Genomic DNA, 15,949 nt, shown 5'->3' with positions numbered 1-15,949 from the left:
TAAAGTCTCACGCATAGTTCAGACCACTTACAGCAGTCAAGTGCTCAGAAATTATGTAGCCACCCATATTTTATCAGAAGTAGATTCGATGCGGATGCTTGCTTTTCTCTCTAATCCAAACTTTCTTATTTTAAAAAAGGTAGAGTTTATTAAAGGATTAAGAATTATAGGAAGTGTTTATGTGTAAAACGTGCCCCTCATCTCCACCCAAACCAGGCACAGAAGAACCCTACAGCAGCAGTTCCATGGCACTGGGGAACACCATGGAGAGAATGCTTATGGGGACCCTGTAGCACCTGCATGCTGCAGAACTCTGCTCCAAGATGCTGCTTGTGGCAGTTTGGATGAGGGCTTTGGGGCAGAGTGCAGCGGCCAGGGGAGAAGCCAGTGGACCCAATGGCCAAATTTTCAAAAGCATCCACTGGTTTTGGGTGCCCAACTTGAGACAGTTGACGAAAATCCTTACTGGAGAGAAGCAGGGAAGATGCTGACAGAGGCAATTTCCATTCTCTGTACAAACCAAATGCATCACGTAACATCTGGAGGCAGATCTACAGGTAGACCACGAGAGGATACAGCTGGAGATGAACCACCTGTGTTTTGAAAACCAGATGCTTGAAGATGGGTATCACCCAGGTGAGAGAGAATACAAGGAGTGCCACTGACAGCATGGGGAAAGAGAGGAGGACGTGGAATGTCAACATCATCTTGAAAATGACAGAGTGCACCCACAAAACCCTAATCCAGTACGTGAAACCAGACACCCACGTACCTGTCCCAGTGAGTGGCAGAGATTCCAAATTATTTCCTTGCTTTAAGGAAGGGGATGACATGGATGTGTTTCTAAATGCTTTTAAAATGAGGTGCGAATTGAATAAGATAGGGCAGGAGGACATGGTCTGGTGCCTGGCTCCATTACTATCACAAAGGACTTAGACATTTTCCCCCCTATGGACAGAGAGAAATATAAAGATCATGGGCAACATAAACAAGCTTTCTTGCCAAAGTTTAAACTTCTCCCTGCATATAGAAGATTTGGGGAGTTCAGAAAAAAAGGGACATGATCTGTGGTTTCAACTCAAATTAGGGGCTATGTAAGAAAATGGGGAACTGGTTGGAGGGTTTCCAGGGTCGATGAGATCTATGAATTAATGGACTTAGAACAATTCCTTAAACTCTTCCACCCCAACCTGAAATAATGGCTAAAAGACAAAGATCCTAGAGGCATGACCGTATCTGGGAAATGGCCAACCAACATGCAGACAGTCCATTGGCAGTTAAAAAAAAAAAAAAATCAAGGGAGATAGCACAAATCTGACCACCCAATCAAGCTCTCCCCCTCCCACTCCCCCCCCCCCCAAGGGAGAATGGGCTAAATCCAGACATGGCTAGGAGGCAAACCATAACAAGGGCCCAAAAAGGGAACCTGGGGAGCTGATACGTTTTTATTGCCATAAAAGTGGTCATAAGACAAAATACTGCCTGGTGCTAGGCTGATCAGAGGCTAGTTGTAGCACATAGCAGGTCCAGGTGGCAATGACTCCACCATCAGTGGAACCAAAACTAGTCCCATCAGTGAATATGACTCTGTCAGACTCCAAATGGGAATCAATTAAACTGTTTCCCAGTGGAGGTGGATGGGAAACGGCCCAACGACGGCGGGATACTGGAACCCAAGTAACTGGTATGCCCATGAGCAGCAGACCCCTCATAGATCATTCCAGATAGACTCATGACCATTCAGGGAATAATAGGTCCCCATTTCCATGTCCCTGTGGCTCCGATCCACCTGAAATGGGGTGGCAATCAGGGCCCTAGCACTGTTGGGGTACCATCCGAACTACCAGTAGAGGTCTTGTTGGGAAATGACCTGCAGTCCTGGGCCTGCGCCACTTGTAGGGTTACTTGGAGCCAAAAGCAGAAAGCCAGAGCCCCTGCCTCAGACCAAGCTGAAAGCTGGCACACAGCTCTGAGCTGCTGCCTGACAGTGTGAGTGCATGGCCTGGGGCTAGGTAGAGTCCTCCTGATTCCCCCTCTGAGGTCTGTGTAAGTGGGCCCCAGTGATCAGCCTAAGCTCTCCCAGTTTCTGCTTTGGAAATCATGCAGGAACAATTAACTGACCCCTCAAGGAAAACCTAGGGCTGCAGCAGACTCCCCAGGCAACTTCCAGACAGGATGGTACTTGGAAAGGTTTCTCTGGGATCAGAGGTAGCTTTATAAAGAGTGGATGCTCCCTAACAATGTTGAGCCATGGAGTATACAGAGACAATTGGTGGTATCACAAAAGTACCATCTTAGACTACTCAGGCTAGTTGGGACACTTGGGAATACAGTTCAGCAAACAGCACTTACTCCAGAATTTCTACGGGGCTGGGGTTTTTGAGCAGTGCCAAAAGAGCTGTGACCCCTGTCAGCTGATGCAAGCTGATGAAAAGAGGAGAGGCACCCCACAGTGTGTGGGACCAAGAAAATGGTCTTTTGTGTGGGACCAAGAAATTGCATCCCTGAGGAAAAACAACTATGCAACAATGGAAAAAGAATGCTTGGTTATGGTGTGGGCCCTCAGCAAACTACAGCAGTACTCTTTTGGATGACATGTGACCATTGCATGCAGTGATCACTCACCTGACTACAACAAATGAAAAGGACAAATGCCACATTGCTAAAACAGAGATTAGTGCTCCAAGATTAAGATGGAAATGACTTGTGTTAAAGGGAATGCAAATTTGGTTGCTGATGCCCTGTCCAGGAAATAAGACAATAGGTTTCCCTAGGGTGCAGGTCAACCATCCTAAGCCATATCTATATGTTCAGTGCTGCATCCGTACTGATACAGCTGGGCCACTGCAGCGCACGAGCTGAAGATGCTCTATGCCAACAGGAGAGAGCTCTCCTGTCAGCATAAAAAACCACCTCCAGAAGTGGCATAAGCTATGTCGGCATGAGAAGCTCTCCCACCAACACAGCGCTGTGCGCACAAACGCTTATGTCGGTGTAATTTATGTCATTCAGGGGAGTGGAATATTATGAGCGACATAAATTTTTCAGACAGCTGTAGTGTAGACATAGCCCTAGTTACACCCACTTTGGCAGGGGAGATCCAACAGATGGCAATTTCCTGCACTATCCTTGAAAATCTTTATAGTATTAAGTTTATGTATTATTTTGAGCTGGGATTATATGTAACCCCTCTAGAGGGCAGATGTGATGTGAAGTCTGGTAGTTCAAAGGACTATATTTCAAACGTGCCAGAAAAGAATAAACTTTTTGACAATAAGTGTGAAGTGGAGTTCCTAATACTTAGGGAGAGGTTAATGCAAATTCCCCATCCCCAGTTATGCAAAAACTCAGCCTTTTGAAACTAAGCCCTGAGGAAGGAGTCATTGTCTGCTGATTACCTCTTCTTGGAGACTGGAGATTAAGGGCTTGTATAAAGAAACAGCTCAACTGCCCAGCCAGGGGTCTGGTTCTGAATCTGAGATTATCATGAACATGTAACAGGGCAAACCCAGTTGTGGGTTTTGAAGGACTGACCAAAGCTTGAGGGTGGAGTTGGTGGTGATCTCTGGTATGCATTTTTGCTCACCTAAAGATCTTCTATTGTTTTTAATGTTCTCCCTGTTAGAATACAAGTGCTTGCTTAGAAAGAGCTCTGTGGTAACCTATAATTACAAGCAACACACAGCCTCTCTAGAGAGAAAACAAAGTACAGCTGGTGGCCCTTTAGGCAGTCTGGCTTGCTGGGGATATCACAGTGTAAATGCAGGGAGCTGTGCAGCCTTAAAGAACCCCAGTCAGGGTGGAGTGAGACATGGGTCTCTGCCCAAGAGGTAATGCCTGGGAGCCAGAAATCTTTAAATGGGTGCCCTCAAGAGGAATACAGGGGCAGTTACAGGAGGAGGAATACAGGAGCAGTTACACTCAAACTATGATAGCCCTCCCTTAGAGTTTCCACAGAGTTAGAGAGCACCTTTAATCTCTATGGATTCCATAGGAGCTGCAATGGCATAGGCTATGTAGGGGGTGGACCTAATGAGTATATCAATGCATAAATCTGCCACCCTAACCATGACCCTCCCCAACCAGCAATGCCCAGTATTGGGGTAGCACTTGCTGTTGGTCTTAGGAGATATTGTGGGCACGTTGCATCACTGCAAACTCCCCAACCCCAGTGGAATTTCTATTCCCCTCCTCCCCTTCCCCCTCCCCACCATGCCAGAATCTGTGCCAGTTGAAGCTAGCAGAGAACCTGCATGAATTTGGCACACTGCCTGCAAATAATTTTCATTACAAAGTACAACACATGTTAGCCAAGGCATTATTACAAAAAGAATTAAAGGTTGTTTTTCCAGCAGATTTCCACATGAAAAAAATATATATATGAAAATGCTTCATCTACTGTACATAAACAGTGGGTGTTTCACCCCTAGTACCACAGGTCAGGCAGTGGTATGAGTCACTGTTTGTTTGCTTATTTTTAAAAGATCCTAATGTGACTGAATTGCTAGTAAACTTTATTCCACATTGCAAATCTACCACATTTGACACAAATCAGTCCAAATGGAATTTTATTTTCCTAAGGCCCAGCATTGTATAAGCAGACAAATTAACTCCCCCCACTATTCCTTTTTTGCTCAAAGAAATTTGTAGAAAATGAACCTTTTTATGAACTATTTTAAGAAATGTTGTATAGCAGGGATCGGCAACCTTTGGCACGCCGCCCGCCAGGGTAAGCCCCCTGGCAGGCCGGGCCAGTTTGTTTACCTGACGTGTCTGCAGGTTTGGCCAATCGCAGCTCCCACTGACCGCGGTTCGCCGCTGCAGGCCAATGGGGGCTGCGGGAACCAGTGGCCAGCACATCCCTTCGCCCGCACCGCTTTCCGCAGCCCCCATTGGCTTGGAGTGGCGAACAACGGCCAGTGGAACTGGCGAACAGCGGCCAGTGGAAGCTGCGATCGGCGGAACCTGTGGACACGGCAGGTAAACAAACTGGCCTGGCCCACCGGGGGCTTACTCTGCTGGACCGCATGCCAAAAGTTGCCAATCCCTGTTGTATAACAATGCCAGAGGTTAGCAAAATAAAATCAGAATTAGAGTATTCCCAAATAAGGGCAACCTGACCGTTAACAGGCTCTTTAAGAAAAAGGCATGATTACTCCAGCTATTCCAAGTTGTATTTCACCTCATATGAAATGAACTAAGTTTAAAACACTGGAAATCTTTTTCATCATGTATAAAGACTTTATGTTTATAGGGGATAAGCTGGCATTTCTGCAATAACTCCTATTAACAGCCTTCTTGCTAGAACATAATAGTATTAGGATGACACCGGACAGTTTCCACCTTCTCCGCATGTCCCAACTGTTTAGGGAAGTAACATTTTTGAAATCATTAACACTGTTTACACACAACTACAAATTTTAAAAAGCTTACAACCACGCTGAACTCATTTGAACCATGTATGGCGACTGAATCTTGAAGATAGCTTAGTGTAAACCATCTTAGTTTTAGGGTAGACAACAGGTTTTAGTATGTAACTGTTAGTACTCGGTAATCCATATTGGTCCTGTTTCTAGTCCTTATCAATTGACATAATACAGACAATTTAAAAAAAAAAACACCAGAACAGGTAGTGGATTGCCCATTTACACCTACCAGTGTTCATCTAAAACATAAGAACATAAGAATGGCCATACTGGATCAGACCAAAGATCCATCTGGCTCAGTAACCTGTCTTCCGACAGTGGCCAATGCCAGATGCCCCAGAGGAAATGAACAGGTAATCATCAAGTGATCCATTCCCTGTCACTCATTCCCAGCTTCTGGCAAACCGAGGCTACGGATACCATCCCTGCCCATCCTGGGTAATAGCCATTGATGGACCTATCCTCCATGAATTTATCTAGTTCTTTTTTGAACCCTGTTATAGACTTGGCCTTCGCAACATTCTCTGACAAAGAGTTCCACAGGTTGACTGTGCGCTGGTGAAGAAATACTTCCTTTTGTTTGTTTTAAGCCTGCTCCTATTAATTTCATTTGGTGACCCCTAGTTCTTGTGTTATGAGAAGGAGTAAATAACTGGTGAGTCTTCAAGAATCAGCTACATTTGCTATCAGAGGGCAGGACTGTATTGTGTACAGAATGGGTACTAAAAAAAATTGCACTGATTAGGATAGTATTCAAAACTCCTAAGATTTACATGAAATTAAGCCAGTACTTTAGTATAAATTCTATAGGGACATATACTACTCTTGATCTGAGCACACAGCACTCAATTCACAGCAGTGAAAGTTCTGCATGTAGTCTGACGGTAAAACATGCCTCCCAAATTCCACGGAGTTAATCCAATACAACTGAAGTAGGAAGAAGGAAGATAAGAGTGTCTTTAAAACACCTTTCTCCCCCTCCGCCCCCCCGATCCTGACAATGACTCTCTTAGCTACATGCCACCCATGGATTCCACAGCTTGACCCCCATAAGGATAGCTTTTGAGCTACTTTGTACTGTCTGACCAGTGCAAAGCATCCAGAAGTGGGACCAGGCTTATATTTGACTCCTTTTGGTGCTGTAAGCACTGCAGAAATGTACTCCATAGTGGCTACAAATAGTGCCTTCATTTTTCATTTCCTTCCCCCCTCCCCCCCCGCCTCCCACACACACTTCAAGACCTGATTAAGTGTGTAACTTAGATCACTTGCCATTATCTATAATCAAACAGACCATTAATGGTTATTGTGTTGTTATTCATATTGCTTTTTTCTTATTTGTGAGTTTAGTGTTTGTGAGAGGACCAGAGAGCTCTCGCTCTATAAGAATTATAGCACAGATGGACACAGGTTTTCCAAACCAGTTCACCAATGTGCCTCAACTCTGATTTGACAAAGTGTCAGAGAAGTTCATTCTCAATGCCAATTAAGCCTTTCGCCTCTATTAAGCTGCCAACAGCTATGTGGACATCTGAGCAGGAGAAACTGTTAGCACAGTGATAGAAAACCATTACCTTCTGCAAGTTGTACAGTGGCTTTACTAAAACAACTATCAACCTAGATTTGAACTGAAGACCTAGAGGTGAAAGGTGCCCTATTACATAGTGCCTGAGCTATCCAATCATCCACTAGAATTAGTCTTCTAAAATAATTAAAATAACCTTGTCAGGTACCTTATTAGACCTGACAAATGATGTCCCCAAAATACATGCATACTGCAGGAGGAGGTTTGAGTTTCTGCAGCACAACTGCAAGAGACTCAGAGCTAGGAAACTGCTACTATGGCAAGATTGAAGACTTCACTCTCAAAGAAGGAGAAGTTACAAAATAGTGTTGCATGGATCAAGTTCAGAGAAAGTCATTTAAAATAGGGAAAGATATGCAAAAAATTGACTTAAGAACATCAAGAATGCAGACAAGAGCAGAAAAGCAAAGCAACATGTTAAATCTGCAACCCATAGACTTCCTTTGATTTAATCTACTGTCTGGACATAACTGGAATCTTTTCACCAGACTGCAATCTTACATACCATAGTTACTTCAGGGTAAATCAAGGATAGAATGGAACAATTCATATAAATCTTTTTGCCACTTTGCTAAGCTATTTAGGGAGGTTGTACCATAAAATGAAGTCACAACATAAAGAACAGAATGTAAATGAGTACTAAGAATACATACACAGGGTATTCATTTATATACTTAGCCCTGGTCTACACTAGGAGTTGAGGTCGAATTTAGCAGTGTTAAATCAATTTAACCCTGCACCCGTCCACACGACAAAGCCCTTTTCTTCGACTTAAAGGGCTCTTAAAATTGATTTCTTTACTCTAAAGGGCTCTTAAAATTGATTTCTTTACTCCACCCCCGACAAGGGGATTAGTGCTGAAATCGGCCTTGCTGGGTCGAATTTGGGATACTGTGGATGCAATTAGACGGTATTGGCCTCTGGGAGCTATCCCAGAGTGCTCCATAGTGACCGCTCTGGACTGCACTCCCAACTCAGATGCACTGGCCAGGTAGACAGGAAAAGACCAGCAAACTTTTGAATTTCATTTCCTGTTTGGCCAGTGTGGCAAGCTGCAGGTGAGTGCAGAGCTCATCCGGAGAGGTGACCATATTGGAGTCCCAGAATCGCAAAAGGGCTCCACCATGTACCAAACGGGAGGTACAGGATCTGATCGCTGTATGGGGAGAGGAATCTGTGCTATCAGAACTCCGTTCCAAAAGACGAAATGCCCAAACATTTGAAAAAATCTTCCAGGGCAGGAAGGACAGAGGCCATAACAGGGACCTGAAGCGGTGCCATGTGAAACTTAAGGAGCGGAGGCAAGCCTACCAGAAAACCAAAGAGGCAAATGGCCGCTCCGGGTCAGAGCCCAAAACATACCGCTTCTATGATGAGCTGCATGCCATTTTAGGGGATTCAGCCACCACTACCCCAACCATGTTGTTTGACTCCTTCAATGGAGATGGAGGCAACACGGAAGCAGGTTTTGGGGACGAGGAAAATGATGATGAGGAGGTTGTAGATAGCTCACAGCAAGCAAGCGGAGAAACCGGTTTTCCTGACAGCCAGGAACTGTCTGTCCTGGATCTGGAGCCAGTACCCCACGAACCCACCCAAGGCTGCCTTCCGGACCCACCAGGCAGAGAAGGGACCTCTGGTGAGTGTACCTTTTTAAATAGTATACATGTTTTAAAAGCAAGCGTGTTTAATGATTAATTTTCCCTGGCATTCGCGGCCAGTACAGATACTGGAAAAGTCTGTTAAGGTGTCTGGGGATGGAGCAGAAATCCTCCAGGGACATCTCCATAAAGCTCTCCTGGATGTACTCCCAAAACCTTTGCAAAAGGTTGCTGGGGAGGGCAGCCTTATTCCGTCCACCATGGTAGGACACTTTACCACGCCAGGACAGTAGCACATAGTCGGGAATCATTGCAGAACAAAGCATTGCAGCATATTTTTGCTGGCGTTCAAACAACATCCGTTCTTTATCTCTGTGTTATCCTCAGGAGAGCAATACCATTCATGGTCACCTGGTTGAAATAGGGTGATTTTCTTAAGGGGACATTCAGAGTTGCCTGCTCCTGCTGGGCTGTTTGCCTGTGGCTGAACAGAAATATTCCCCGCTGTTAGCCATGGGGGGGGGGGGGGCGAGGGGCTAGCCACGTGGTGGGGGGAGGCAAAATGCGACCTTGGAACGAAAGCACATGTGCTATGTATGTAATGTTAAGAGCAAGGTTTTCCGTGAAAGTGTGTACTCATTGTTCTAGAAAATGTGTCTTTTTAAATACCACTGTCCCTTTTTTTCCTCCACCAGCTGCATGTGTTTCAAGGATCACAGGATCTTCTCCTTCCCAGAGGCTAGTGAAGATTAGAAGGCGAAAAAAACGCACTAGCGATGAAATGTTCTCTGACCTCATGCTGTCCTCCCACACTGACAGAGCACAGACAAATGTGTGGAGGCAGACAATGTCAGAGTGCAGGAAAGCACAAAATGACCGGGAGGAGAGGTGGCGGGCAGAAGAGAGGGCTGAAGCTGAAAGGTGCCGGCAGCGTGATCAGAGGAGGCAGGATTCAATGCTGAGGCTGCTGGAAGATCAAACTAATATGCTCCAGCATATGGTTGAGCTGCAGGAAAAGCAGCAGGAGCACAGACTGCTGCTACAGCCCCTGTGTAACCAACCGCCCTCCTCCCCAAGTTCCATAGCCTCCTCACCCAGATGCCCAGAAACTGGGTGGCCAGAGGCCCCCCCACCACGCCACTCCACCCCAGAAGATTGCCCAAGCAACGGAAGGCTGGCATTCAATAAGTTTTAAAGTGCTGTGTGGCCTTGTCCTTCCCTCCTCCACCACCCCTCCTGGTGCTTCCCTCCTCCACCACCCCTCCTGAGCTACCTTGGCAGTTATCCCCCTATTTTTGTGATGAATAAATAAAGAATACATGAATGTGAAGCAACAATAACTTTATTGCCTCTGCAAGCGGTGATTGAAGGGAAGAGGGGAGGGTGGTCAGCTTACAGGGAAGTAGAGTGAACCAAGTGTGTGTGTGTGTGTATGGGGGGGGTTCATCAAGGAGAAACAAACAGAACTCTCACACCGTAGCCTGGCCAGTCATGAAACTGGTTTTCAAAGCTTCTCTGATGCGTACCGCGCCCTCCTGTGCTCTTCTAACCGCCCTGGTGTCTGGCTGCGCGTAACCAGCGGCGAGGCGATTTGCCTCAACCTCCCACCCCACCATAAACGTCTCCCCCTTACTCTCACAGATATTGTGGAGCACACAGCAAGCAGCAACAACAATGGGAATATTGGTTTTGCTGAGGTCTAACCGAGTCTAAACTGCACCAGCGCGCCTTTAAACGTCCAAATGCACATTCTACCACCATTCTGTACTTGCTCAGCCTGTAGTTGAACAGCTCCTGACTACTGTCCAGGCTGCCTGTGTACGGCTTCATGAGCCATGGCATTAAGGGGTAGGCTGGGTCCCCAACGATAACTATAGGCATTTCAACATCCCCAAAGGTTATTTTCTGGTCTGGGAATAAAGTCCCTTCCTGCAGCTTTTGAAACAGACCAGAGTTCCTGAAGATGCGAGCTTCATGTACCTTTCCCGGCCATCCCACACTGATGTTGGTGAAATGTCCCTTGTGATCCACTAGTGCTTGCAGCACTATTGAAAAGTACCACTTGCGGTTTATGTACTCGCCGGCTTGGTGCTCCGGTGCCGAGATAGGGATATGGGTTCCGTCTATGGCCCCATCACAGTTAAGGAATCCCATTGCAACAAAGGCACCCACTATGACCTTCTAGTTTTCCTCAAACTCCATAATTAGACAAATACCATTGTATAAAGAGATCCATGAAAGAACGGATGAAGATTGCAGGAAAAAATAGAAGAAATCTGTCCAAATAAAAACTCTTACTGTTCTTCTCTCATGCCAACCAACTTCTCTAAATAAATAAATAAATAAACAAACAACAAGGAAAAAAGCAGTCAGTGGAAGTTAAATCTCCAGATTTGGTATCAGTGGAGTTGGTTATATGAAAGTCACATGACACTTTTTTCAGAGTAACAGCCGTGTTAGTCTGTATTCGCAAAAAGAAAAGGAGTCCTTGTGGCACCTTAGAGACTAACCAATTTATTTGAGCATGAGCTTTCGTGAGCTACAGCTCACGTGAGCTGTAGCTCACGAAAGCTCATGCTCAAATAAATTGGTTAGTCTCTAAGGTGCCACAAGGACTCCTTTTCTTTTTATGACACTTTTTGTTTCAATAAAACAAAAAAAATTAAGGGTTTTTTTATTATTGGTGTGTGTTCATGCATGAATGGATTTTTTTTTTAGCAAAATGACTATTATCTAGTTGGCACATTCTCGTAATATCCAACCCGCTGATAGACAACTTAATCTAGTGAACTAATCAGTTGGTTAGGACCCAAGAATGCCAGGATTCTAATTCTAGCTCTATTGACCTTGAACAATTCACTACTCCTTAAACTAGTAAAGGTGAAAAAAATTAAAAATCCCATTTACTGATGTGTTTTGTTTACCTCGTGCATCTCAGTTTGGACAATGAAAATCAATTAATTAAGTTTCACTTTTGTTTAATGAGTTTTGTTTCCAGATTCTTAGCATGAAATTTGCCAGCACAAAGTCTATGAAACATGTAAGCACATAATTGCAATTTTGCAGGTTAGTTTATTTAAAATGACTGTGTTTATTTAACTTGTACTGGGCCAAGTTGAAGTTGATAGTGTCTCTATATTGTGTGCACAGTTTTGAAAGTGTAAAGCACTGTCATTGGTGATTTGACTCTTATAGTTGCAGTTAAACAAACACTAACATTCATACCACCTAACAACAACAGTCACAGACTCCTCCACTCTACACCTAAGTACCATTTTATTCCAACATACACCTGCAGTTCATGCATCTAATTCCTCAACAACAAAAACCCAAAAACAAAAAAACCCCACTCGAACACACAGCCTGAACTCTAACCTTAGCTCAATTAAGATATATTCTCTACAGACAGACATACAGGTGAAGTGCATAATGTGTCATATGTGCATGAAAACATCTGAGGTCAGAGTTAAGGTTTTGCATTTGAGTCTGACGATGATACATTGGATGTGTGTGCTGTCCTAGTCCCTCATATTAACATTAATGGAAGGGGAGATCTGAAGCAGTCAGAGCACAGAGCAGCATAGCTTGCCTCTGTTGAGGCAGCTGCTCCACTGGACAAACCTTTTATGGTTTGCCAGAGTGGAGCCCCACTCTGGGAGACCTAAGAAAGTCTACTGGACTAGAAGTAGCGTTGGGAAGCTTAGCAAGTGTGAGAGGTTGGGGAGAAGGAGACATGCAGAATTGTAAGAAGGCTGGGGAGCAAAACTGGAAGCAGACCAAGAAGGTCCACATTTGTCATCTTTAGCACAAAGCATGTGTCTGTACCACTTGTTCATGTGATGGGGTTAGATCAGGGAAGCTAATTGCATCAGTGATGTGGAGCTTGTTGCTCCCCTACAGAGCTCTTCTGTCTAGGATGAGCCTCCTGTGATTCGCCAGAAGGCGGGGGGGGGGGGGGGGGGGTCCTGCTCTGACAAGCCTGTGGAATTCCTTGAGACTAGAAATAGTGCTGCCAAGGGAGAGCTTGGCAACACAACTCAGAGCCTGGGAAGGAGGCATGAATGACAAGAATCATGGATGATGGAGTGGGAAGACATTGTGGCAACTAGGGTACAGGCTGTAACAGTAAACTAGGGAGGGAGATGAGACCGGGGAAGCAGCCTGGGAGAATAGAAGTGGCCAGCAGATCTGTGCTGTTCAGATTTGTCTTTGCAGACCTAGAGTAGGTATGGATGAACACTAGAAAAACAGCTCCCCATCTATTTCACTTTAAAATTTGAATATTGACTTTCTCTGAGCTGTTATGCTAATTTGTGCGAGAAACTTGTACTTTATGGGGACTGTGGTTCTTTAGCTACAGGATGCTGAAAGATGTTTGAGCTGCATTTTGCACTATAGTTTTGGCCACATAATTGGTTCTATGGTGGACACCTGGGTTAATATAAATAAGGGGCTCCAGCATCTTTTTGCAAGCCATCAACTAGTTGGTCTTATTTGTAACATCAGATAATCACAGGAAAGGCAACTATAGCTTCTATATAACTGCAACAGTGCTGACCATTTAGTTCTCTTTTGAGAGGATACTAGTGCCAATAATCCAGCAACAGCTAACTTGAACAGACACAAGCTTTTGCCAAATCTGTTTTTCATAATGAGTCACAATGTAATTGTGGAGAGAGAGAGAAAGGAAGAGACATACCATAAAACACAGCTAATATATAGGGCCCAAAGGCCCCAATCCTGCAACCTTTACTGTATTGAGTTGCACTTTCTCACACTGAGGTCAATGGAACTACTTGCATAAGTGCTACCTTACTCAGCAAGAATAAGGACTCTAGAACCAGACCTACAGATTGCAAGCCAGCAGAGGGAACCTACAGAGTTTTATTTAATAGCTTTGTGACCTTGGTAAATAAAAAGCATGGAACAGGTTAAGGATGTGAATGAATGTATGTTGCTGTGACTTTTTACCTTCATAGAGGATCTGCTAACACATTATCGAATAACAAACTGTATGGTTGTGTAAACCTGAAAGGCAGAGGTTAGGGGAGGGATATTCCTGTTGTCAGACAAGACTATATTATTTTTATAGTGTCTTTTATATGTTCTATAGCTACAAAAGTGCTTTTGTTGTTTAACTCCACATAACAGACAAAGAGAGAACTTAAGTTATCGGCAAAGGAGAAATTTTCTTCAGCTAAGATCAGATACAAAAATAGAGATACCACTAGAGGACATTACTAAGTAGATGTGTGTGTGATTGCAAATTTGTATTGATTTTCCTAAAATGCAAGATGTGATCAGATCTGAGCTTTTGGTTTCAGCTTCCTCCATCTCTAAAAAGCTTATAATTCCTTTTTGGGAAAAGAGGAAAGAAGAGAGACAACTGGCTGTGTCCCCCCCCCCCCCCCCGAAAAACCCACCAAAACAAGCATTTAGGGCAATGGTTTTCAGCCTTTTTTCATTTGCGGACCCCCTAAAAATTTTCAAGTGGAAGTCAGCCTGCGGAACCCCATGGGTTCCCAGACCACAGGTTGAAAACCACTGATTTAGGGGACTAGCCAAAGCCCACTGAAGTCAAGGACAATCTTTCCATTGACTTACATGGGTTTGGATCGGGCCCTCTGATCCTCATATGATGGCACTATAAAAAGAAGGGCCTCTAAAGCCAGGAGGAGCTGGTGTCCCAGCCTTTGACCAGAACAGAAGTGCCCAAGCCCTTTCCCAGGCGGTCATCTCAGAAACTGGCTTGGGAATTAGCCAGCAACTCTTCTGGGGCTGGCCGGAGCGCAGCGCCCTTCGGGGCCACATCCTCAGAGCCGGGCGCTGAAGTCCGGCACCTGCTCTACACTAAACCCCAGGCAGCGCTTAGCTGCCCGCTTGCCCGGGCGCCCAGCTGCTGCAGCATGTCATAGAATCATATGGAAGGGACCTCCGAAGGTCATCTAGTCCAACCCCCTGCTTTAAGCAGGACCAATCCCCAATTTTTGCCCCAAATCCCTAAAGGGCCCCCTCAAGGATTGAACTCACAACCCTGGGTTTAGCAGGCCAGTGCTCCAACCACTGAGCTATCCTGTCCCCGCGCGCTCTCACCTGCTCTGTCCCTGGTCCGTGTAGCGGGTGAGGAAGAGCCCGTCCAGATCCTCGCTCAGGGGCCCCCTGAAGCTGAGCTGCAGCACGTAGCGCCCGCCGGCCCGCAGGCTCCGCCGCAGCGCCAGCACCGCGTACTCCTGCCGCTCCTCCAGCCACAGCTCCGCCACCTCGATGCTGCTGCTGCCGCCGCCGCCGCCGGCCGGCCCCTCGGGCAGGGGCCCCCGCACGGCCGCCCCCCACAGCTCCAGCTCGGCGCTGTGCAGCAGGACGGTGGCCGTGTCCTGGGCGCAGCGCACCGTGATGTTCACCTGCCCGGAGAAGACAAAGGGGCCGGGCTGGCCGGGGCTCACGCGGGGCCAGAGCCGCAGCTCGTAGTGGAGGGGCAGCAGAGCGCGGGGCAGGCGGGAGTTGTCCCAGGCCCCCGGCGGGCGCGTGCTGCCGGGGCCGGGCCTGGGGCTGGGGCTGGGGGGGCAGCAGCCGGCGCCCTCCTCCTTCGGGCCGGCTGTGGGCGAGGGGGGAGCCGCTGCCGCCCGCAGCGCCTCCACCTCCTGCAGGCAGCGCCCGTACAGGGTCCCCAGCACGGCCAGGGCCAGCAGCAGCGCGGCCAGCAGCAGCGCGAGCAGGGCGGCGGGCTTCCTGCCCAGGTAGAAGCCGGAGGCGGCCTTGGGTCCCATGGCAGCAGGCGCCGGGAGCACAGCACGGCCGAGGGGCGCCCCGTTACTCTCCGAGCCAGGCAGCGAGTGCAGCTGGGGCTGGGCTGCGCGCAACCAACAAATACCCTGGGAGCGCGGGTGGAGGTGGAGCCCCTCCGGCGAGGGGCAAGGCAGGAGGAAGGGGAGAGGTCCCCACGCTCCCTTGCTCTGGAGGTGGGAAAAGGTAAGAGGCGGATCCACTTGGATCCTGCCCATCTTTGGCCCCAAGCCCTCAAAGTGTATCATCAAAAACTGAGAACGAATCTAGACGCTCCGATTGCTCTCTCTCTCACACACACACACAAACTGGTTCCTGATGCATTTCAGGACAATAGTGGGTAAGTCAGGCACATTTTAGCCCCCAATTCCTCAAATTCTAAACCCCTAAATAGAGGACAAGTCTAGCCCTTCCTACAACACCAAAAAATACTTGATCCTGGCACATCCTCGCATACGAGCACCACAAAAACCTAGATCCACTACCTGAATCTGGCCATACCCAGTCAATTTTTGGCCCCCACCCTTGAAATTCTATGGCATCAACAGAGAACA

At 46.7% G+C, this 15,949-nt stretch overlaps 1 protein-coding gene across 1 annotated transcript in view; it reads right to left on the bottom strand.

Annotated features, from left to right (window-relative positions):
* The window catches only part of LVRN (laeverin), a 60,996-nt gene extending 45,617 nt beyond the window's left edge, over positions 1-15,379 (bottom strand). The window contains exon 1 of the mRNA XM_077817347.1: positions 14,706-15,379. Coding sequence (XP_077673473.1) covers positions 14,706-15,379 — 674 coding nt within the window. The remainder of the gene's footprint in view (positions 1-14,705) is intronic.
* Positions 15,380-15,949: the final 570 nt, after the last annotated feature.

The sequence above is a fragment of the Eretmochelys imbricata genome, chromosome 5 (assembly GCF_965152235.1).
Source record: "Eretmochelys imbricata isolate rEreImb1 chromosome 5, rEreImb1.hap1, whole genome shotgun sequence".
NCBI classification, from domain to species: Eukaryota; Metazoa; Chordata; order Testudines; family Cheloniidae; genus Eretmochelys; species Eretmochelys imbricata.
Note: the sequence above shows the minus strand (reverse complement) of the source record. Positions and strands in the feature narration are given on the sequence as shown.